Here is a 24,944-nt window from a genome sequence, read left to right on the forward strand (position 1 = left end):
AAAGACAAAGGTTTAAATAAACAATATAAACAAATAAACTGACTTCAAGTACTCTTGCTTTTTTGCACCCTTAGTGCTGTCATCTTCTTTTTTAACATATTAGTTAATAAAATACTAGTAATAGCACTTAACAAAGCAGCTAGTGAGAAAAACATAGGAAGGATTATTATTACAATGGTACATATCCAGCTTGAACTTTAAAGTACTTTGTCAAGATCCATATTTGAAATGTAGCATTTGTTAAGTGTTGTGCTTCCTTTGAATTTGCATTCATTATTTATTTGTGCCACTTTTTAATAAAAAATGTCATAAACTTTTTATTAAACTGCAGTCCAAATGAAGTTGGAGCAGGTCACGTTAGGGCTAGTGTGAGATGTGTCCACATAATTTAATGAACGGGTGTCCATGTATGATTCGTGTTGCATCCATTAATGCCTATAAATGCTCTCTGCACTCTCCCTGTACAGAGGTAACTAAGGTTAAAGTTTACTATTTATCTTCAGTAGCATGAGTGAAGGAAACGTGCACATTTTACAGGCTTTTAAAACAAAATAAAAGATAAAAATATTGCTAATTAGGCAAAAATGCTGTTCAGCAATTCATTCATCACATGCAGTGGTAAATGGCAAAGCTAGAAATTTTACAGCTGCAAAACACTTTAATAGTGAAATACATAAAAGTGGTAAGTTATGTAGTCTTTATGCAGAGTTAAATATAGCTGAAGGTATTGTTCTGTTGCAATGAAGTTACAGACGAACAATCAAAAACATTTGAGAGCTCAGTGTGTATATAAATAAAGCACTGACTGCAACCCAGCTCACCTACTTTTATTCAGTGGACTGGACACTGGAGGAGCTAACCACAGAGGATGGGAGTGAACTGTTGACATTCACTAGTCCACCTGGTGGAAGGGATGGCAGTCCAGTCTGACACCTCATGCAGGATGTTTTCTCAAACTATGCAGCATACAGGATCAAGGATGAGCATCCACCAAGCAGTTTTGAAGTTGCAATCTAGGGGATAAACTCATGTATAGAACCATGCATGCTTCTGGGACCAGCACTGTGGAAGTCACTTGAATAACAGGAACTAAGGTAAGTAATAAATCACTGATCGCTGCCTGGGTGATCTCCTTAAAAGAATAGGACTAAAATGATGATATTATAATGACCATAAAATGACATGGAAATAATTACTGAAACAAACTTTGTTGAGTGCTTTTTCAAAGAATATACCTATTTTAAAGGCTATTTGTTCAAATGCAAAATGCTGGAAAAAAGTGTTCCCTGTGAGGACAAAGACCCTACATATTATTGGTGTAAACTCTGTGTACCTTCCATCAAAGCCCTGATTTCCATGCTATACAAGTTTCTTTGTACCCCTCAACCAATGGGCTATTTGTATGATGTACAAAATTTAAATGAAAGTGTTTTGATGATGTGTGCATTTGTTAAACTGAGTCACTGAAATCAAATGCTACCATTGCCTTCTACTGTGACAAAAGCAGATATCAAGATGATTATGTGGATACAGAAATGATAAACTGTAGTGAAAGAATGAAGTTGACATGTTAGTTCCTGACTTCAATTTTACATAAATAACTGAAAACTTGGTTGACTAGAAAAGGAACCTTTCAAAGCTATATGGCTGGGCTGCTTGACATTTTAAGGGTTTATGTTAGGTCACTCCTCATCTTTAGCAGGGGAAAACAAGACATTTAATGTGACTGTAATTCACTGGTTTATGGGCCTCAGAATAGCTATCCATGAAAAACACATCCCAAAGCAACACGATAATCACGTTGTAATTTAAGATAATTATATGTCAATACATTTGGTCTACATGTTGTTGAAAATTAAGCAATACAACATGGAAGGGGGTCAGTAGTTCATATCTTTCTTACAGTGAGGACACAGATTTTGTTAGGATGGGGATGGTGCAAGCTGAATGAACAAGTAGAGCCTCGGCTCCCTAACTTTCAGTTGAAGCATACTTCCTCAAATGGCACTTAATCATTCAGAAGTTTTCCAACATCCTCTACATAGACTGTCTTTTTATATAGATGGCAGGAACATTGAACTTGAAACATTAAAAGCAGCAAGGTGGCGCCATAGAGCACATGTTGCAGTAGGCTAAGAAAGGCTGTTGCAGGGAGGCTGGTGAGCTGCTCATTGAAGTAGTGGTTACAGACCCTGACATTGGTATTTAGTGTCAGTAATTTGGATGTGGGCGGCCACGATGGTGCAGCGGTTAGCATTGTCACCTCACAGCAAGAGGTTCTCTGGTTCGATCCTCGGCTTTTTTTTTTTTTTGTTGGCATCATGTAGACCCTTTCAATAAGATGATCACAGTGGAGTGTGCATGATTCACTGGTACTATATTTATTATACTGATTTGCTTAATCACTTACGCCACCTCTCATAATGCCACTAACTTTGCTCATTCATTTATTTAACTGGACTATATAAACTCACTGCCAGGACCTTTCTTCCTTTATTTACATACTTGTTTATGTCACCAGTACCATTAAAAGTACTTGCTTACTTATTTAACTACTTCACTGCATCTCGATATTACTGCCAATGACCTTTAGTTATTGATTGATTTAGTTCCTTATTTCTGTATTTACTGGTTTAACTATTTAACTACATCTTGATGTTCCTGCCATCACTTTCTCAAATCGTGGATGATGAAGATGTTCAATCATTTCTGAATTATTATCTGGCATTCATAGAACTATGCTTCATTTGAAAGTTAGATTACCAAGAGCCAGACTGCCATAAGTAAAGCTATGAATTACTCACAAACCAACCACGATGTATTCCTTTATCGTTATTTTGAAAACAATCACCTTACCATTTTTTAAAAATGGCCACTGTATATAAGGCCAACTCCATCATCACTGCAGTTACCTCCATCTCTCTTTCTGAGTTTATGGAAGTCATTAGTTGCAGCACTGCAGAGTGTTAAGTAGGCTCATACCCAAACATGTGCTGATGCTCCTGCAGTGCATCTAGGAAAGGTAGTAGCTGCCACTACACGGGGGAGCATCAAGACACAGATGCTAAGGAAGTGTTTAAATAGGTAGGATAGGTGTGTTTACAAAAAGTAAAACAACAAAAGCAGTTCATCTAAAATAATTAATTTAACTCTCGATAGCATTGAATCTATTCCTGAAAAATGTGTTACAGGAGTTTCACTGCCTAGTAATTAGAAAAAATGGGGGGGCAACATTTCTGATATCTCGGTTGCAGCACTGATCATTATTATAGTGCATTAACCACACTTGCTGGGATTTATTGCACTTCATTTCCTGATTGGAGTGCAATAACTTCTACAGGAGGAGAAAATATGCCAACTGCATAATTATCTTCATATTACAAATTTTGCATGAAACTAGAATATGGAAACAATGCAAAAATATATTTAGGTGTTGATGTACTGACAGTTTAAAAGTAACTTCTAAGAAGAATATGTATTTCTGTCTGAACATTTTTCTATCCTTTTAATCTAACTTGTCATTAGCAGATCTATATTACAATCAGGTAGTACAATGTTTTAAATAAAAATCAAATTCATCTGAAAAAAAAGGCAACTTACCTGTAGCAATTCTCTGGAAGATCACTGGAATAGGATCTGTTGTAACTAACCCATCTTCTTCATTTTCAGGACTTGATACATATGTATTATCTAAAAATAGTAAAAAATGATTTGTGTATATACAAACACTACTCAACATATAATACAACAAATGTATTTTACTTAATTGAAAATAAAACTATTTGTAGTAAACCAATTAAAAAATCAAAATATTGAGCACTAAATATAAAATATTTCACAGAGCAGAACCTACAAGCAAATGTTTTTTGAAGGGGGCAAGCTGGAATGTCTGGGGAAACAGTCTCTCATACTCTGTGCTATGTTGCTATGTGCTCTCTCTATATATATATATGTGTGTGTGTGTGTGTGTGTGTGTGTGTGTGTGTGTGTGTGGCTCCCATACTTCCTGTCTAATGTGCACAATGTTAACATTCTAATAAACATTCTAATAAACATCTGTTTGACTAACAACACATAGTCAACAGAAACAGTCTGTCAACATTCCTTTTCCCTGGATCTCGGAGTTAGTATGTATAATTAGCATGTGGTATGGGGAGCAAAGTCCCCACATAGGGGTTACAGGCAGACTTGTCCCTCTGCAAAAATACTTGTTGTTAGTTTAGCCTGCTCTGGGGCGATCCTGGGAGCATGCTCAGTGTGTGCTGACATTCCATGTTTTGATGTTGTAATGTCGATATTCTGGATGTAGACATTGGAAACAGTGAAAAAGTAGTCCTAGACTTTTATCTCTCACTCTTCACTCACTCTCTCTCTCTCTATATATATATATATATATATATATATATATACACACGTGTGCGATATATATATATATATATATATATATATATACATGTATGATAAATATATATGCATGTGTGATATATATATATATATATATATATATATATATATATATATATATATATATATATGTATATATATACATGTATGATAAATATATATGCATGTGTGATATATATATATATATATATATATATATATATATATATATATATATATATATATATATATATATATATATATATATATATATATATATATATATATATATATATATATATATATATATATATATATATATATATATATATGTATATATATATATATATATATATATATATATATATACTAACTCTGAGATCACACAACAGTGGGGAAAAGGCAATGTCCTTATTCCTGCTGTACTGTGACCTGCCACAAAGAAGATATTCGCCACTGTGCCATTCATTGCATATTTAATTACTTGTTCCGTAGCTCAGTTAGTTTGACAAAGTGAGTCTTCAAACACCTGACATGCAACTAAAAAAACGTAGTCTGTTAGATCCTCTTTTCAAAGAATGTGCAAATGCATATTCCCTGATAATGTGTTAAACTCATGCAACCAGTACTGAATGACTTGAATCTCTATGTATAGGTGATCAATGCATGCTGTTGGTTCTCACTGCATGCCAAAATGGATAATAATATGTACCAATTCCATTGAAACCCACGCAGCCTTTAGTACTATAAAGTACAATAACAGCATATGAGAGTAATTCTACTAAGTATAACAGACTAAAAGGAGGATTCACAGACATGATACACACAGAAGTGTGAAAGTCCACACAGAAAAATCGCTGTGCAAATAGTATTGAGATACATAAAAGTGTCCGATGATATGTTTCATAGTTTATGTACATGCGTTCATAGGTTCATAGGTAGGTACTAGGCTATTGGCCCTAGGGCCTATATAAGCCTAGCCAAAAAGGTACCCTGGCTTTCGCCACCCAAGAAAATTATTTTCCTGTGCCCCTGTTGAGCAGAGCCACAGAACTGATCCCCAGGGTGAATTTCCTATCTCCCATCCAATCATCAAGATTTTTCTTGAAGAGTGCTAATGAGGAGCTATGTTTGATATAGATAGGTAATTTGTTCCAGAGTATGGGAAGTCTCTGGGACAGGAATCTATCCCTCCAGCATGTTCTGTTTATTGTGGTGACAAGGTTTAGGTCCCTAGAGCATGTAGCTCGATGGGATTGGGATTTCTTTAAGTGGAGCATGTCCAAAAGCTCTGGGTTTGACATAACTTTGTATGTTAGGCAGAGATTGCCTCTGAGTAGGCGATATGCGACGGAGTAAAGCTGGAGTTTTTTGAGACAGTCTGCGTAGGCCATCTGTTTGAGGCTGGTAATCCTCTTTATGAGGTATTTCTGTGGCCTTTCCAGTTGTTCTACATGTCTTGTGAGGTACATACCAAAAGGGGCACTTTATTCTATCATGGGTCTAATGAGTGACGAGTAGAGGAGAACAATAACCTCTTTTTTCCTGGATGAGAAACCTTTTGTGATGAGATGTGCCACATAGAAGGATTTCCTGACTACTGTGGCGATGTGATTATCAAAGGAGAGACTACTGTCCACCTGTGTCCCAAGGTCTCTTATCACACTTTTGGTGTTAAGTACACCACCGCCTATGTGGTAGTTCATGGGTACAGAGTTTTTACCAAAAGGGATGACAATGCACTTTTTGGCACTGAGCTTGAGGCCATGGCTTTGACACTAGGCATCTGTCTCAGTGAGGCCCTTTTGTAGGATGTCCACATCATTAGGAGTTTTGATTATGGCTCCTAGCTTGCAGTCATCTGTGAACTTCGTTAGCCAAAGACCTTCTGTGTTAGCCTGTACTTCAGAGAAGTAGATACCATACAGGAGAGGACCCATGACTGAACCCTGTGGTACTCCACTCGTCACTGGTCTGAGGTCGGATTTGGAGTCTGCTACTTTCACAGTGTGGGTTCTGTCAATCTGCCAGTTGGCAACCCATTTTGAGACATAGCGATTGATACCTAGTTTAGTGAGTTTATCTATAGTTCCAGAGTGGGGGATGGTGTCGAAAACCTTGGCGAGATCTAGATAGACTGTATGAACCACCTTACCTTCATCTACGTCTTTGGTAACTGCTTCAAAGAAGTCTATCAGGTTTAGGAGACATGATCTGCCTTTTACAAACCTGAATTGGGTGGGGTCCAGAGTTTGGAGATTACCACCATACATCTCAACCCTCCAGATTGTTGCAGAATGTCCAGATTTTTGCCTCATATATTTTGGACTGTTCCTCATAAAATATGTGATTTTTCTGGCAAATTACTGAAATTGAAGTCACTAAATAATAACATGCATTTGAGTTTAAGACTTCATATCTTTCAGAAAATGCATGGTAACACAAAACCTGTTATTCGAGCAACTTTCTAAGTTTATAAGAGCAATATTTAAAATGTGTCCCTATTTTTAGGCCTTTGTCCCTCCATTCTTTTAGGCTGTGTCAAGATTTCTTGTACTAACAGATAGAGAGGTATGGTTACCACACATCACAAAGGTTCCTGATGAACAGTGTATACGAACAGGAAAGAAATGCTTAGATATCAGCAAACGCAAAAATCATAGTCTAATGAGACACCAGAACAGATACTCCTGTTGTGCCACTGAAACATTGTGGGGTGTGTGAATTAACAGTAACCATTTGAAATGTCAGGACCTGCTAGCGCTTGTCATGAAACATGAAAAATGAATGGCTGAAAGTACAGACTTACATATACTAAGTCCGATATAGCATTTCTCAAATATTCCCTTTTCTCCAAGGTATGGTGATCTCAGAGTTGGTACATATAAGTTCAGGGGGTGTGGGGATTCAGGTGGGGCTTTTCCCCCTGCAAAAAGAAGTTTTAAGGAGAAGAATGATTTTTGAGTTTCACTTTTCTCTGGGATTTCGGTCTTTTTTCCAGCTTGTCAGCACTTGTTCATAGGTTCATAGTTTAGTACTAAGCTAACTGCTCTGGCAAGCCATTTTAAGCCTAGCCAATTATCCCTTGTGAGACTCAAACCCTGCACCTTGTGTTTGTAAGGCAAACACCTTAGCCATTAAGCCAACCTCCCACCCTTGTCATTTTGAGTGCTGACATTTCAATTGAGAGATGAATTAACAGTTGTTTTTATGATCACAACTGTCTTCCCCTATTCCAGGACTACATATCTTACAGCCTATATTTGCACTTCTCAATTGCTTGTGTTGTACTAGTTTGTTTCAACATTTCTAACAAGCTGATCCTGTAGACTGCTGTTGCTGGAGTAAGTCTACATCTGTACAGTTAGAAGAAAAAACATTTGAAAGAAAGTAACAATTATTTAATACAAAAAATAACTATTTTTACCTTACTTACATAAAGACTTCTGCAGAACAAAATATTACACTCACCCAAACATATAGATACAAAGCCATAATATAGACAGGGGATACAAAAACACCAATACATTCTAGCAGTGATTAAAGCAATAATTACAACTATCTGAATTAGTTAACTGTATTTCAAGTGGAAAAGGAATAAATGGTAAAGATACTACAAAACTGCTTTTTAAATATACAATTATATATGCCAATGAGCCACAGAAAAAAGGGCATTGTCATTTAGCAGGTTTTGATTTCAAAATACATTTTTATTAATATGATCACTACGACCAACAGATCAATAATCCTGCAATCTAAGCTACCATCTAATTCATGGCCTTCTAGCAGAGTTTCATAACCAACTCCTGCACAGTCCAGCATTTGTCCATGAAAAAAAAATGTTGAAAGAATGGAGGCAGTACCATCTCGGCCTGAGCTTCAGTACTGGTGCTATAATAATCTGGTCAGCATAAGGATCTCCCCATGTCTGGATGACCAGTTCTGAACCACAATGCCCTTGAAAGTGTTGGCATGTTGAAAAGAGGTAAGATCGGCCAGGAAATATAGTGAAGGGTTGGCCTCTGCAGATGCTAGTGATGAGAGTGGACAGATTCCATAGGTCATCCTTCCCTCTTTTCATGACCTATTTTTCCCTAATGTCTCTTACTTTTAATTCTCTGTCCATGACAATTGTGAGTCCCTACTAGGGAATCACTGCTAACTCATTGTATATAATCACTTTGTTTTTATAATTGTTTGCTAACTTCTGTGTAATCTATGTAAGTTTGTCTTTGTGGAGCTTTTCTCCCTGGGCCTCCGCTGAAAATGGACATGTATCCAGTCGGACTATCCCGGTAAACAAATGTAAAATAAATAAAATAAATAAACAATGTTAGAGTACACTGAAGGAAATGATGGGCAAGAGACCCACTTCTCTTTTGCCACATGCATGCATACATACATACTGATGATCCATATCAACTATCAGTTACCAGACAGCAGGCATTCTGTATTTAACTTACTCTAATGCTTTGAGCTGGAATTAAACTATATTTGACTTTCTGGAAACTGTCTGGGCCTTCTCTTGTACAGCCAGCTGAGTTGTGGATTACACGATGGAAACAAGACTGGTGATCATTCTGAACAGGAACTAACATGCCTGGAGTCCACCTGAAGCTCTTCCCACCTGAAAATGTACTTCCTCACTGACAGACAGCTACACAATCTTTAAGGCAGTAGTAGGGAGTATAACCTATGTCTTCTTGAAAAAGTATACAGATGTACCCAACCTTTCATCTACGGCTAGCTGCCATTGTAGGCCTCGCCAATTTCCCTTTCAATGGTGACAATCAAACTTTGTACCTGGTGTCTGTGAGATAAACACCTTATACCAACCCCCATCATCTGGTGGAAAGACTGTTCCTTTGTAAAAGTTCTCTACTGTGGGGTCAAAACTGATTACATAGTACCTGATTAAGATATGGCTGGTTACAGGAAGACAATATTAAGTAGGATAATTTTTGTTACATCAAGGTACCCAATGCTGGAGTCTGCACCTGGCTGGTTGATGCTAAGATGGCAATGTCAGGACCCAGTATGCCTAAGTAAAATAGTCTAATACCAAGGAATAACGCCTGTGTACCATCCTCTGAGGAGAAGACCAGAAAAGCCAATCCAGCCTGGTGTATTCTGAAAACTGAAGGGTAGTGCTTTGCAGAAAATGTGTAAAATAGCAGTATAACAAACCAGTCATTCCTGGGACAGCAGTTTATTAAAATAGTAAATGTTAAAATGTAAACAACCTTCTTCTTTGTTCACGTGTAACTTAATTACAGTTTACCTTTAGAACGCCAAATCACAGTGGTGCAATTGTTCATATGAGTGAATCGAAACCACGAAAGTAAAAACAGCGACAGTTTGAAATGTTTGAAAATCAGCAAATCGAAAAGCAGATTCGGTGATTTTCAAACATTAATGTTGAAAAAAAATGTACTGAGGTTTAAAGCAGGGGGTAAAGCCCCCCTTCACCCCCCTTTACCCCCTACTTTAATATTCTAACTCCAAGATCGCACTACAGTGGGGAAAGGGACCATTTCCCAATCCCCACTATAGTGCAATCCACCCCAAAATGGCAAATGTGCAGTCAGCGAATGTCAATGTGTATTCGCTCATTGTAAATTCAAACCTTTTTCCATTCGGCGTTTGCAAACTTTTCAAACAGCCTTTCGAACAATTGCTATTTGCCCGTGTGCAATACGCACACATGAAGGTAAACCCTTAATTACACCTCACTAAAGCTAATAAAATAACTGGTAGACCAGCCAGACTGGGCAAAACATTAAGATCTGTGTTCCTAATTGCAAACAATGTTTGAAATATTTTAAAAAGTCTTAGTAATAGTACTTAGATACTTAGCCTAGTACCAACCTATGAACCTATAATAACCAAATAAAATGTATTAAAACATATGATAGAAAAACAGGTACAATGAAGTTAAAAACATAGTTTATCAAGCACTTCTATCAAACATTTTTAATCAACTTTTTGGTACCGCTGAGCCTTAAAAAATGCGTGATGTTAATATTTTTGTTTAACCCAAAACCCCCATAGACTCCTAAATGCAATTGTCTATTATTCTCTTAGAGACATAACAACTTCTTTTGATCGCCACATCTATTCATTTTCTGTATCACTTGCGAAGACTAAAACTTAAAATTATTAATTACAGCACTCCTAACAGAGTATTATTACTATAATTAACAAAATTCTGATTCCTAACATCACACCCGCTCTGAAATCCTAAAATGTAGGGTATCTTTTGCCCCCCCACATAAAATCTAGAACAGTCACAAGCAGCATAAATACCTCCTGTTGATTAGCAATTAGCCCACGCATTCCAATAACAGTTGACTTGATTTTCTGCATGAATAGATATACTGGTAATTTTAATATACTTGCAAGTTCTGAAGTCTAACAGCCAGCTGTGCCACAACATTTACTAAAAGGGATAGAACACAATTAATGTTTTTCTACCAGATAAAATTCCTTTAATACTTGTCAAGTGTATAAATAGACGTGAGTTTGGGTTCAACAACATCAGCTACTGATTTATTACAAGATTTGCTATTGCCATACAATAGCACGTTCAACAGTACAGCAATCTGCAGAATATTTACTAACAAAACATACAATACTAAAATGGATGTTACTACTGCTGTTGGGTACAGTAGTGTTAATACCACCCCACCAATGCTCATACAGTACATACAAGCACCACACCATACTGCAGTACCATGTTAATGAAGTTAAGTGGCAACAATTACTCATTCACCCATGAGTGTTCTAAAATACACACACATCCACACTTCTGATTCCTTCCCTGTTAGGAAGACCCAGGCGCGCGTGCGCACACACACACACACACACACACACACACACACACACACACACACACACACACACACACACACATACAAATACTCTCATTTCCATATACATACATACATACATACATACATACACAGACAAGACCTCAACCCCACCTCGCCACTGACCCTCCCTGAACTTACCTGAACCGTGACTTTGTCCAATGAAGCCAATGGATGACCATCATCTTTTGAAAGTGTTAAATTTTTTTCTCCACTCATAGTAATATATGCTACCAAGTGATTTTCTGAATTGCTCGACAGCATAAATCAGAAGCCAGAGGCTTTTCCAGTAGAGAGCACATGACTAATTAGTATTAACCATACACCTGGAATACCTCACAACCATGAAACTCAGTTATAAGGACCACTCTTTGTGTTAATACTCCAGCTATCAGGAAGGGCAGTCGATGAATTAGAAAGGTTTACTGTGAGGGGGAAACTGCTAGTAATCCTTTCTAAATCCCAGGACCTGTCACTACATGTTTCTAGATGTTAACTGTCATGCAAGAGTCTTGACTTCTTTAATCTGGGGCAAATATTTTTTGAAAGATTATAGTATTATGCAGTGTTCTTCTAAGAGAATAAGTCAGCTAATCAATCAAGGCATGATTTCTGAAACAATATTTGTGAAAGCTGCCACCCTAGCTAGATAGAATTTTGTAGATAATTCTATGTCATTTGTAAATATTAATATAATCCACAGGCTTGGTTTACAAATGTAAAGAGAACTATGTTATGATTGAACTATATGTTGTACTGAGCTTCAAAAATGTAACCACAGTGCACTCTGCTGGAAGAAAGCTGATAAGTCAAGCATTGTACGACTGATCTCAAGCTCAGAGACAGTATGTCTGGGCCAGGAAATTCTTACTATTGTCTTGATTTAAGAGATAATTACTAAGGTTTTACATGTATAATGTCATTTATTGCTGCAGCTTCCTGGCCAGGTGCAACTTACTAAGAAATATAAATTTTGAGTTTCTGTTAGTCTGGGAACCACAGAAGTGTCAAGAATTATGTAATCTGAAATGACTTAGCAGTACTGTGTTATCAATTTAAGACCTTCCCAGAGAGAAATATTTGAGCATTTTGGATTTTGTCTGAACATGAACACATCAACTCACCAGTACTCTGCCTTTGCTCTGTAAGTAGGATCTTAGATCTTAGTATTTATCTTAGAGTTAGATAGAAATTTAGCCAGATTAGTCTAGCTGTTTTCTATATTATATCAACCTATTCTACAGAGTTATTTTGAAGCATTTTCCCATGATCTCTGAACTCTGTAATGTCATTGTGTTGAAGTAATAAGTATTGTCTTGTGTGTTTATTATTTATTATTAAACATTTTTAAACCTTTCAACTGTGGCTGTTTTGTGTAAAGGTAATTTAAGCTGTTAGAGCACACTGCATGTATTTGGTGATAATGTCCAAGCCACTCCAATAGTCTTGCTTTTCGGCACACTTACTATTTGGATAACAGTAATATTACACAGTGAAATTGGTCACCCTTTGGGAAGGGCCTTATTAGCAGCTGATAAGAGTAGTTGGCAGCAATGATTACTACATTATAGCCTAGCAGGAGGGGGCATAGCTGGAGAACCTGTGCCAGCCTTCCCAGGAGTGTCTGTGTGTTTGTATATAAACCAAATCTCAAAAGTGTGTGTGTGTGTGTGTGTGTGTGTGTGTGTGTCAGCTACTCAGGCAGGGACACGAAGCACTGGTTGGGCACAGAGTTACTGGAGGTTTTGGCTTGACTACTCAGTTGAGATCTGTATCCTATAGCTGTGCCAGTGGGGAGTCTTACTGGGGATCTGGAGAGAAAGGGAGAAACCAGCCCCAGACTGACTGTGACCTCTGTGTGCTCTTAAGGGAAATTGTACTTTACTGTGTGTGTACTTGTTATCGTTCCCAATGTGCATGCCCCTCATTGGTGCTAGTGGTGAGGATTGAGGCTTCTTGATTACTGGGCCAGTACACGAGCGTCACATATTAATTGTTTGGCAATGGTGGGATATATTAGTTGTTTGATTGTGGTGAGTTAGCCACATCACATACTAATTGACTTGTAGTAGTGTGGTTAGTGAATTCCTGTAGCTTTTGTACAGTGATCATTGAAGGCATTTTTGTACTCTAAATCAGCCACACAGTGAATATTCGGAGTTCAGATCACAATTGTTTTATTTCTTTTGTTAGCTTAGTTAGTCAGGCAAAGCAGGCAAGCATGTCAGCAGAGGAGTATGCAAGCTGACAAGGAGCCAGTTAGCTGAGATGTGTCAGGCTAAGGGACTGGTGCATGGAAACTTGACTAAGGCAGACGTGATTTCAGCTTTAGTCACAGCTGCATCAGAAAATAACCATCAGGAGGATGATCAGACTGGCCGTGGAGGTGTACAACACTCAGAGAATGGACAGCTCAACCTTTCTGCAGAGAACTTAAAAATCCATCTGGAGCTAAAGAGAATTGAGTTGGAGGCCAGGTGTTTGGAAATGGAAGCTGTGGAGAAGGAGAGGTAGAGGCAGCATGAAAAGGAGATGCCAACTCTTCACCAGAGTCATGGAGGTAATGGGAAAGGGAGTAACCAGACCCCAGAAGTACAAAAGGTCAGTACATTTTTTCCACAGTTTACAGAGAGGGATACTTTTGATAGTTTCATTCATATGTTTGAGAGGGTATGTAAACAGTATGATGTTGACCAAAGGCTCTGGGTATGGTTCCTGACACCCTTACTCCATGGTAAGGCTGTAACTGTGTTGTCCAAGATATCTGATCATGAATTTTTTGATTATACTCCTGTTAAGAATTGTTGGCTAGAATCTTTTAAACTAACACCTGATGCTTATAGGAAAAAAGTTTCATGAGCACAGACGCAAGGCAGATGAAATTGTGTGTGAATATATTGCTGAACTATGGACTTATTTTCATAGGTGGGTGAGTGTATGTCAGGTCACCACTTTTGAAGGGCTGGCAGATCTTTTGATGAGGGAAGAAACACTTAGCACTTTGCCTGAGGACATGATGATCTGGTTAGCTGATAAACAATGTGCTACTTCAGATGAGTTGGGGAAGAAGGGAGACCTATGCCTAGCAAGCAGGACATCCCTGCACAGGAAAGGGACACATAGTGCTGCTCATGGGTTTAAGGGAACCCATGGTGGACAGCTCAGACAACCCCAAAAGAATCTGCCAGTAGCAGGAGAAGCCACTAGTCCAGGTACACATTGGGGACCTAGGGTTAAATGTTTTGAATGCAACCAGTGGGGCCACATGGCATATAGATGCTCATGGAGGCATGGTGGGGAACAAAAGGCGAGGGAGCCAGTAAGTGGGAAAGATAAAATGCCAAGAGTAGGTTGTTTTGCGAAAACAAGGGTACCAAACTACCACAAGAGGTTATATCCTATCGTAGTGAATAGCAAAGAGGCCATTGCTAAGAGAGACACAGCCTCTTACATAACCATTTTGAAGTCTGCAATTGTTACAGTGGAGCACTACTTGCCTGGGCAGTCTACTCCAGTCAGAGCTTTAGTATGGTCCACATTCCTAATACCTTTGGCTAGGGTTCACCTTGACTGGGAGGGTAGAAAAGGAAGCCAGCAGGTAGGTGTGTTTGAGGATATCCCTGCAGATGTCCTGATAGGGAAGGATTCTGATAATGCAGTACCATGTGTTCATGCAGTTACATGGAGTCAGGCTTGGAGACAAGCATTTAGGTCTGGTAGCCTGGAGGAGACCCAGACAGGCCTTATACTTGCAGCCAAGACTGGTGAGGTGGTTACTTCAGGGAGGGAGCTACACTGTAGCAGTAAGACTGAAGGTGACCAACAGCTGCTTGTGGGTACTGATGGTCCCTTGGACGGAGTGACTGCAAGGGCAGAGGTGAGTAGTAGTACACAGGGTGCCAGTGAGGCACCGCTGTCAGAGGATGCCAGACTTCCTGTGGAAGAGAAGCTGGGAAGGATTGCAAACAGAGAGTTGAGACAGGCTAAGTTCTCAGACCCTACATTACAAGGCTGAGGCAGGTAGCTAGTGAGGCACCTGATTCTCAAGGGAAGGAGGAATCTATATACTGGGACAAAGTGTTACTGTACAGAGAGTGGACCCCTGAGGTCAGGCTAGAAGGTGAGAGAATACAGCAGTTGGTAGTGCCTTGACCATACCATCTGGAGCTTCTAGCAATAACCCATGATATTCCCTTTGCAGGTCACATGGGCATAAAATGTACAAATAGACATATTATGCAGAACTTCTACTGGCCTGGAATTTCCAGATGTGTAACAGAGTACTGCAGGACCTGTGAGCAGTGCCAAAAGGTAGGCAAGGCAGGAGACAAGGTGAGAGCTCCTTTGATGCCTTTGCCTGTGATTGAAGAGCCATTTCATAGGGTAGGTATGGATATTATGGGGCCTCTGTATACCCCAAGTTCCACAGGGAAAAAGTATATCCTAGTGTCAGTAGATTGTGCTATGAGATACCCTGAGGCAGTGGCTTTGTCCTCCATTGAGGTGGAAAAGGTGGCAAATGCTTTGTTAGAGATTTTCAGCATGGTAGGTTTCCCAAAAGAAATACTGACTAACAGAGGTGCCAATTTCATGTCAGACCTGCTGGCTTGTCTGTGGAAGTACTGTGGGGTGAAGCACCTAAAGACCACCTCCTACCATCTCCAGACTAATGGTCTTGTTGAGAGATTAAACTCTACACTCAATTCCATGCTACGAGCATTTGGAGACCAGTTTAAGAGGGACTGGTTAAAAATATTTTCCCCATCTGTTGTTTGCTTACAGAGAGGTTCCCCAGAAATCCTCAGGTTTTTCACACTTTGAGTTGTATGGACATAGGCTGAGAGGGCCTCTAGATTTAATTTGTGATGAGTGGGAAGGTGAGTGTGAATCTCACAAGGAGTCTGTTGTGGCATATGTCCTAAACCTCAGGACAAGGCTCAGGGAACTCATGGGCTTGGCCCATGAGAACCTGGCAGAAGTCCAATTGCAGAAAAAGGTCTGATATGACAGGAATGCTCAAGCTAGAGAGTATGCTGTAGGGCAGCAGGTAGTGATTCTCATTCCTGTTAGACACAACAAGCTGCAAGCAGTTTGGGAGGGACCCTACAAGGTGGTAAGAAAGGTAAGTGATGTTAAATACATGGTAGAAATGCTAGGCAGGAGGCAGGGGCACAAATTGCATCATGTTTCACCCTTTTTACTTTCTTTTTTTTACCTCTCTAAGCAACTGTTTTTTCTCTGGCTCTTGATGTTCTTAAATTTCAGTACATTGTATGTACATTTTTTAATATATGCTACATTTGACATCTACTCTGTTGCTGCTCTCTTAATTAATTTCTCTCTTTTTGTTTTTATTTAGTTTTATTATTTGCAATTGTTGCTCTCAACCTAATTTCATTATCTCTGGACTTCTGTTTTTTCCTTGTTTAAAATCTTTGAATTGAGTGTAATATTACTATATGTATGTATTTTTTCTACTATTTTTTATGATTGAATATTTTTTCTTGATTTTTGTATAATCTTTACAATTCTATTTTGAATGTGGAGTTTTTTGCTCCATGGGTCTCCACTGAAAATGATCTCCTTGGCCCAGTGGGACTCTACCCAGTTAACAAATGTAAATAAATAAATAAATACATGTTAACATGATGAAACTTTACCATGATAGGGAGGTCCTTGTGCTGAGTATTTGCAGTGGATTGCAGGAGGAGTCTGAGGGAGATCTGGTGACTGATCACCTCAGTGAGGCTCGAACTGACACCTTAGTGGAAGACATAGCAATGTCTCAGCAGCCATCTCCTACCCAGGTTCAAGAAATCCGTGCAGTGTTGCAGGAGTTTGGGGACATTCTCACTGGGAAACCAAGGTGCACACACCTGGTGCAGCACCAGGTGGATACAGTATCCCAAAGGCCTATTAGGCAGGCCCCTTACAGGGTGTCTGAGAGAGTCAAACAGACTCTGAGGGAGGACATACAGGAAATGTTGGAACTAGGGGTAATTCAAGAGTCCAACAGTCCCTGGGCCTCCCCAGTGGTGCTAGTGCTAAAGAAGGATGGCAGCACCAGGTTCTGTGTGGACTACAGGAAATTAAACAGTGACACAAAGTCAGATAATTACCCCATGCCTAGCACAGTTGAAGCCCTAGAGCAGTTGGGTGGGGCTAAGTATCTTACCACCACTGATCTTACCAAGGGTTACTGGCAGGTGCCCTTGACTCCCAGTGCTAGAAAGATGTTAGCCATTGTGACTTCTTTTGGCTTGCATGAGTTCACAAAGATGCCCTTTGCGATGAAAAATGCCCCAGCAACTTTCCAGAGGCTGGTAGATCATATCCTAGCAGGAGCAGGAGGGTTTACCCTTGCTTACCTAGATGATATTGCCATCTACAGCCATTTCTGCAAGAGCACCTTCAACATGCCAGGGAGATGCTGGGCAGACTACAGAGGGCAGGGTTGACCATTAAGCCAAGCAAATGTCAGGTGGGTATAGCAGAATTCTTCTACCTGCAACATAGAGTGGGGAATGGTAAGATCAGGCCAAAACCTGCCAAAGTGGAAGCTATTCAGGCATGGCCTGCAACTGTTACCAAAAAGCAGGTGAGGGCATTCTTAGGGACAGCAGGGTACTACAGGAAGTTTGTCACCAGTTATAGTACCATAGCTGCTCCCCTCACAGACCTGACAACAGAAATAAGGCCAGACAAGGTAGTGTGGACCACAGCATGTGAGCAGGCATTCCATAAGCTTAAAGAAACTTTGGGAGGAACCCCTGCATTAGCCGTTCCAGATTACAGCAAAGAATTTGTTGTGCAGGTGGATGGTATGAACCATGGGGTGGGGGATGTACTTAGCCAGATTTCTTCAGAGGGAGAAGAGCACCCAGTGGTTTACCTCAGTCACAGGCTCCAACCCAGGGAGGACTGCTATGCAGTTGTAGAAAAGGAGTGTCTCGCCATAGTGTGGGCACTGCAGAAACTTCAGCCTTATCAGTATGGAAGAAAATTCACTGTAGTTACAGATCACAATCCCCTAACATGCTTACACTGAGTCAGCCAGCAAAATGCCAAGTTGCTAAGCTGGAGCTTAGGGTTGCAAGTATATGATATGTCAGTGCAGTATTGCAGTGGGGTTAGCAATGCCAACGCAGATGGGTTCTCAAGACAGGGAATGGGGTAAGGTATACTCAGATAGATCTAACCCTCTCAAACAAAGTTTCTCAAGGGTCACTTAGAAAACCAGCTTGAGTTCTCCGGGGGGGTAGGGTTGTATATGTGAAGGCTGACAGCCTAGCTAAATAGAATTTTGTAGATAATTCTATGTCATTTGTAAATATTAATATAATCCACAGGCATTGTTTACAAATGTAAACAGAACTATATGTCATGATTGAACTATATGTTGTACTTCAAAAATGTAACCACAGTGCACACTGCTGGAAGAAAGCTGATAAGTCAAGCATTACATGACTGTTCTCAAGCTCAGAGACAGGATGTCTGGGCCAGGAAATTCTTTCTATTGTCTTGATTTAAGAGATAATTACTAAGGTTTTACATGTATAATTTTTTTTATTGCTGTGGCTTCCTGGCCAGGTGCAGCTTACTAAGAAATGTAAATTTTGAGTTTCTATTAGCCTGGGAACCATTTGAGTATCAAGAATGATGTAATCTGAAATGACTCAGCAGTACTGTGTTATCAATTTAAGACTTTCCCAGAGAGAAAAATTTGAGCATTTTGGATTTTGTCGGAACCTGAACACATCAACTCACCAGCCCTCTGTCATTGCTCTGTGAGTAGGATCTTAGATCTTACTATATTTCTTAGAGTTAGATAGAAATTTAGCCAGATTAGCCTAGCTGTTTTCTATATTTATGTCAGACTATTCCGCAGTATTATTTTAAAGCATTTTTCCGTGATCTCTGAACTCTGTAATGTCATTGTGTTGAATAAATATTATCTTGTGGTTTTATAATTTATTATTGAATATTTTAAACCCTTTCAACTATGGCTGTTTTGTGTAAAGGTAATTTAAGCTGTTAGAGTACATTGCATAAATTTGGTGATACTGTCCAAGCCACTCCAATAGTCTTGCTTTTCGGCACGCTTACTATTTGGATAACAGTAATATTACAGTCACCTTTTGGGAAAGGCCTTATTAACAGCTGATAAGAGTAGTTGGTGGCAATGATTACTACCTTATAGCCTGGCAGGAGGGGGCATAGCTGGAGAACCTGTGCCAGCCTTCCCCAGGAGTGTCTTGTGTGTTTGTATATAAACCAAATCTCAAAGTCTGTGTGTGTCAGCCACTCGGGCAAGGACACAAAGCACTGGTTGAACAGAGAGGGTACTGGAGGTTTTTGCTTGACTACTCGGCTGGGATCTAAACCCTATAGCTGTGCCAGCGGGGAGTCTTATTGGGGATCTGGAGAGAAATGGAGAAACCAGCCCCAGACTGACTGTGATCTCTGTGTGCTCTTAAGGGAAATTGTACTTTACTGTGTGTGTACTCACTATCCTTCCCAATGTGCATGCCCCTCACTGGTGCTACTGATGATGACTGAGGCTTCTTGATTACTGGGACAGTGCACGGACGTCATAATATTTCTAATTTGATATTAATTCTATAAAATGATGTTTCAAAGTATTTGATATTTTTGCATTGCAAAAACAAGATATGCCTGTTTCTATTGCTGAGTAATATACACAGTTAATAACTCATCCCAGCGGTGACCTTGTTTTTAGTATTTACCTGTATATCTATACACTACTAGCTTATTTAAAATATAAAATAATAGTTTCTCATTCTTATTACAATCTGCATTGTGCTTGTCTTTCAGTGATGTTCTCAAAGAAAATATTTACTAGATGGTGTATATTTCTGCACTGAACATATATACGAAAGGAGTCCCTCCCAAGAATAGCCTTTATGACTTTCTATCCATCCATCCCTAACTCTTTTTCATAGTTTTTGCACATGGGGTCAGGGTGTCACTTCAGCAGTGACAATCATCTAAATAGAGGCAGGGTTCACACCACCAGGTGGCTAGCCCTGCCATGGCTGAACTACTATGCCACACACTCACACCTGTGGGCCATTTAGAATGCCTAATCCACCTACTGCATGTCTTTGGAATGTGGGAGGAAACATGAACACCTGGAGGAAACCCATGCAAACACAGGGCACTCCAGCTGAGAATCAAACCAGGGAACCTCTTGTTGTGAGGTGACAAGGCTATCCACTGTGCCTCTGTGCTGTCCTTGCACTAGCCCTTCTGACTTTGTCAGTAACAAAAAAAAGTCTAACTTCAGGTACAGATACTTTACAGACATGTATGCTAGGCATATACCAATGTCAGAGGACCACAGTTAATGTTTCATGGACTAAAATAAATATAAAAATATAAAATTGACTTTGTTAACATGTGTCTAAGATAATCTACTCAAATTATGGTTAACGCAGAAAAAAGTAGACAATGTACAATCATAAATGAAACATATTCTCTGTCTTGTCATTTCTTTTTTCTCAGTCAAGCTGCTGACAAGCTGTTATTTAACTTAGCACACATCCAGCTACTAATCAAAATATATTTTAATTTTACAGTAGTTATTAAATTGGGAATAGCTGTCTAGCTGTCAAACTGGTATGTTTGATTACACCACCTACCATTTTCTCATTCAGAACTAGATCTGTATATTCAGTTAAGCTCCTCCCAGTGTTTTATTTGCAGCTAGGTTTTCCTGTATTTAATTAGATTCCTGCTAGTAAGATAACTACTTGATGTATCAGTCTACTGGCCAGAGCAGCAACACTGTATCAGATGCTATATGCTAAAAGTCAGAGACTGCAGGTGGCTAATTAAAAAAATATATACAATAGTGAACAATAAGACAACTTTCATGTCATCCACTCAGATATATCACTGGTTACTTCGGCTTTATTCCTGTAACAGCAATGGCTATAACACATATCTTGGTCATTTGCTGCTAATTAGCCCAAGACTAGCTTATTATCCTTAATGACAAATTTCTTTCCTTTAATATTCCATCCATCCATCCATCCATTTCTTTAATATTAACGTCTAAAAATTAATGGCATCATTTCATTAAGATGTCAGAAATGGTGCATAGTATTCTTACTAACTCAATGCCGTCACAGAAAGTACTACCTTTTCTAAATGCAAAACGAATCACAATTATGTATTTAAGCAATGCGCTAGGAAACAATTAAATATATATTATATGAGTTACAGAGTATAACGAAAAGAGGAAATCATAAGTGTCCGAATGCCCATGGCTGTTCTTCAAGGTTGCAGCATTTAACAAAAAATTGATGAAGGATACACTCACAAGAAAATAGATACAACATAATAAAGGGATTTTGATCACCTGAAAAGATACACATAAGCCATTCCAAGCTCTTGAAGCCATCATCATGATGAGTGCACAAATGGAAGCTGACAACGGTTGAAAGCCTCACACATTAGTATACTGTTTAAAGATTAACACTTCCAAATCAGCAGGTGACAGGACACACTAAAGTAACCAAATTGATGTCACCAAGATCCAAAGCCAGTACCAACACAAATCTATAAGAATCCCTTCCAAGAAGTATAGAAAATACTTTTATTAGTTATGCACTTTCATCTGGATCAAGACATCCAGACTTAGAATGCTAAACAAGAAAAATAAAAATCTTTCAGTCTTAAATAATGCCAAAGTGATCATGTGGCCAACTAACAATCACTGTATAAAGCTCAACATTTAAGAAGGCAGTAACATGTTGATTAAAACCCATTTCAAATAATTGTAAACCAAACATATCAAATGACTGTAACTCTCATAAAAAATAATTTTTTTAAAAAAAGCGTTTTATGTTGTACATACATTACTAAATGAATTCCAAAATATATTTTCTGTTTTAATTTCAGATTCTTGAGTTAAGAAATCTTTCTGGTTAAACTCAAAACTTGGCATCCCTAAGTTTTAATACACTGCCAATAGCTATGTCGTCATTCAAGCCAGACAGGACTACAGCATCTAATCTTAACTGCTGCAAAGTTCCCTATATTTTATAATATTTTCCCAATGTCCACCACTGGGGTTTGGTGGTACTTTTTCTAATATGGGAAATAAAAATAAAGTATGACCTGGGTGTTTTTGGCTATGTTTAAACAAGGCATTGTTTTCCATACATTTTTTAATGTCATAGTAATGCTCATAAATACATTTAGAAAGAACCCTTTCCATTTTACCTATATAAAACAAGTCACACAAGGAACACAGGACTATATAAAACCACACAACTGGTATTACAATCACAGGAATGAAGTAATGCAATTTTCCTTTCCCTGATAAAAATATTTCTCCCCTCATAAATATAACAGCAGCAACCACAATGCCCACACTTCCAGGTACCTCTAAAGAAATCATCAGAGTTTCCATTCTATTCCTGTTTGACTCAATTTTGTTTTCATATTTTGTCCTCTTTTATGCATAAAACAAAGGTACTCATTCACAGTTTCTAAAATCTCATCCTGAAATGTAAAGATATAACAATTCTATCTAATAATGTTCTTCACATCTCCAATACTGGGTTGAAATTTTAAATCCAAAGCTTTATTTAAATCCTTATTCTCACCTTCACATAAAGTATTGTTAACATTAACATTAGTGAAATTTTTAGAGGAATTATCAAATAAATCCCTCCTCAATAACATAGTAAACTTAGTCTGTCTTCCCAGTGTAACTTCTTTTTTTATATTAGAAACCAATTCATCTGGGTAAACATATCAGACAACGTATCCCATTCTTTTTCATACACAAAATCATCAGATACCATCCTGGCCAGCCAAACAAATTACCCTTTCCTTTTCAATACTAAAGGATGATAAATCTCTAAAGGAAAGTAGGGAATGGAAAAAATGGGTTTTATATATATATATATATATATATATATATATATATATATATATTGAAGAAAAGCAAAAATGGCACAGGACCAGGTGGTACTCAAACAAGAACAATATTTAATCCAAGTGAAGTAAGTGCTTTCGTACAGGATAGTACCTGTACTTCATCAGATAAAATTAGATACACAACTGAAAACATACAATTATATACTTCCTCCCAAGATGCAACCCCAATAACTTAGAATCACATGATCAATTAAATAATTAAACAATTAATTAAGCAAATTTTGTCAATGTTGAAAATAGAAAGAACATAAAGAAAATACTAATTGAAAAAAAAGTGTGTATACACAAATTAATGTGTGTATATGAATATATATATACAAAAAATACATATATAAAAACATTTAAAATATGCATAAAAATATATATAAAAGTACTTTATATATATATATATATATATATATATATATATATATATATATATATATATATAAATACGTATCCACAGTGTTAAGAAGACAACACTATATCCTAGATCCTTGTACTATTATGTTATAAAAAATTTTTTTTTCAGTGGCATCTTGGGAGGAAGTATATAAATGTATGTTTTCAGTTATCTAATTTTACCTGAGGAAGTACAGGTGCTATCCTGTACAAAAGCGCTTACTTCATTTGGATTAAATATTGTTCTTGTTTGAGTACCACCTGGTCCTGTGCCATTTTTGCTTTTCTTCATTTTGTTTATTTTATATTTTATCAGTGTTTTTTATCATGGCCACAGATCTGGAGTTTGGTACTCCTTCTCTATTCCCAGTGGATGGTCTGGAGTCCAATTATGTTCAGGACATTGATGCTTTAACTTGCCTAATTTTTGCTCTCAATAAGAAGATGGACGACTTGGCTACAATAGTTGTGAATAGTTCTGTTAAGAATGGTGCTCCCAATAACAGCCTGGAAGGTTGTTAGTCCTCCCCTTCAACCTCAGTAGCTTCTGGTTCGAATGACTGAGGGCACAGAGCAGAGAAGTTCAATGTGCAAGGTGAGTCATCAAGTGTGGATGGATGTGTTACACCTGAAGACTTGAATCAGATTAGTAATGCAACTAGGCATGAACCTAGTTTACAGGGACAGGGTTTGCCAACTTTACAACCTTTTTACAATGGCAACTTGAATCCTGTCAGCAATTTGCAACAGTGGTTACAGCCCATGCCAAATTTAAATATCTGTAACCCAGCTAAAAACACTGCCTCCAATTCCAATTCACCAGTAGGCATAGCATCTACTTCAACAAGTTTAGACTCGAAATCCTTCATGCTAAAAAAACTACAACTTGAAGTTATTTATTTCCGTGAATGTATTGAAAAAAAAAATAGTCTCAGAGGGGTTACGAACATGGTGTTACCCCACAGGACTCATCCCAGACTCTCCATTTCATCTTGAATTAATTCATTTATTTAACCAACTGGGGGTACAACTTATGGAATGCTTTATTAAACATTATAATGAGCAAATCAAAATTTTGGATGAGGAAATACACAACTTGGACATATCTGTTAAATCCGATGCTGATTTTAACAGATACAAGTTTGATTATGAGTGCATTTTTACCAGTATTGATACACAAATTCTAAAACTAAGAGCTACCAAGGTGAAGAAATTAGGGACGAGGGCGAGTACAGCAGGAAAGCAGCTTATCCACGCCCTCCTGGATCTCACCAGTGGGGAGTAACAGGCACTACAATGAATTCTGATGCTAGAAGCACTCATGACTTGGAGATGTCA

General features: G+C 38.3%; 1 protein-coding gene across 1 annotated transcript in view; it reads right to left on the reverse strand.

Moving 5' to 3' along the window:
• The window catches only part of PARP8 (poly(ADP-ribose) polymerase family member 8), a 1,481,732-nt gene that overhangs the window by 903,972 nt on the left and 552,816 nt on the right, over positions 1 to 24,944 (reverse strand). The window contains exon 4 of the mRNA XM_044077685.1: positions 3,601 to 3,690. Coding sequence (XP_043933620.1) covers positions 3,601 to 3,690 — 90 coding nt within the window. The remainder of the gene's footprint in view (positions 1 to 3,600; positions 3,691 to 24,944) is intronic.

This window comes from Protopterus annectens, chromosome 1.part1 (assembly GCF_019279795.1).
Source record: "Protopterus annectens isolate FY-2018-M chromosome 1.part1, PAN1.0, whole genome shotgun sequence".
Lineage (NCBI taxonomy): Eukaryota > Metazoa > Chordata > Ceratodontiformes > Protopteridae > Protopterus > Protopterus annectens.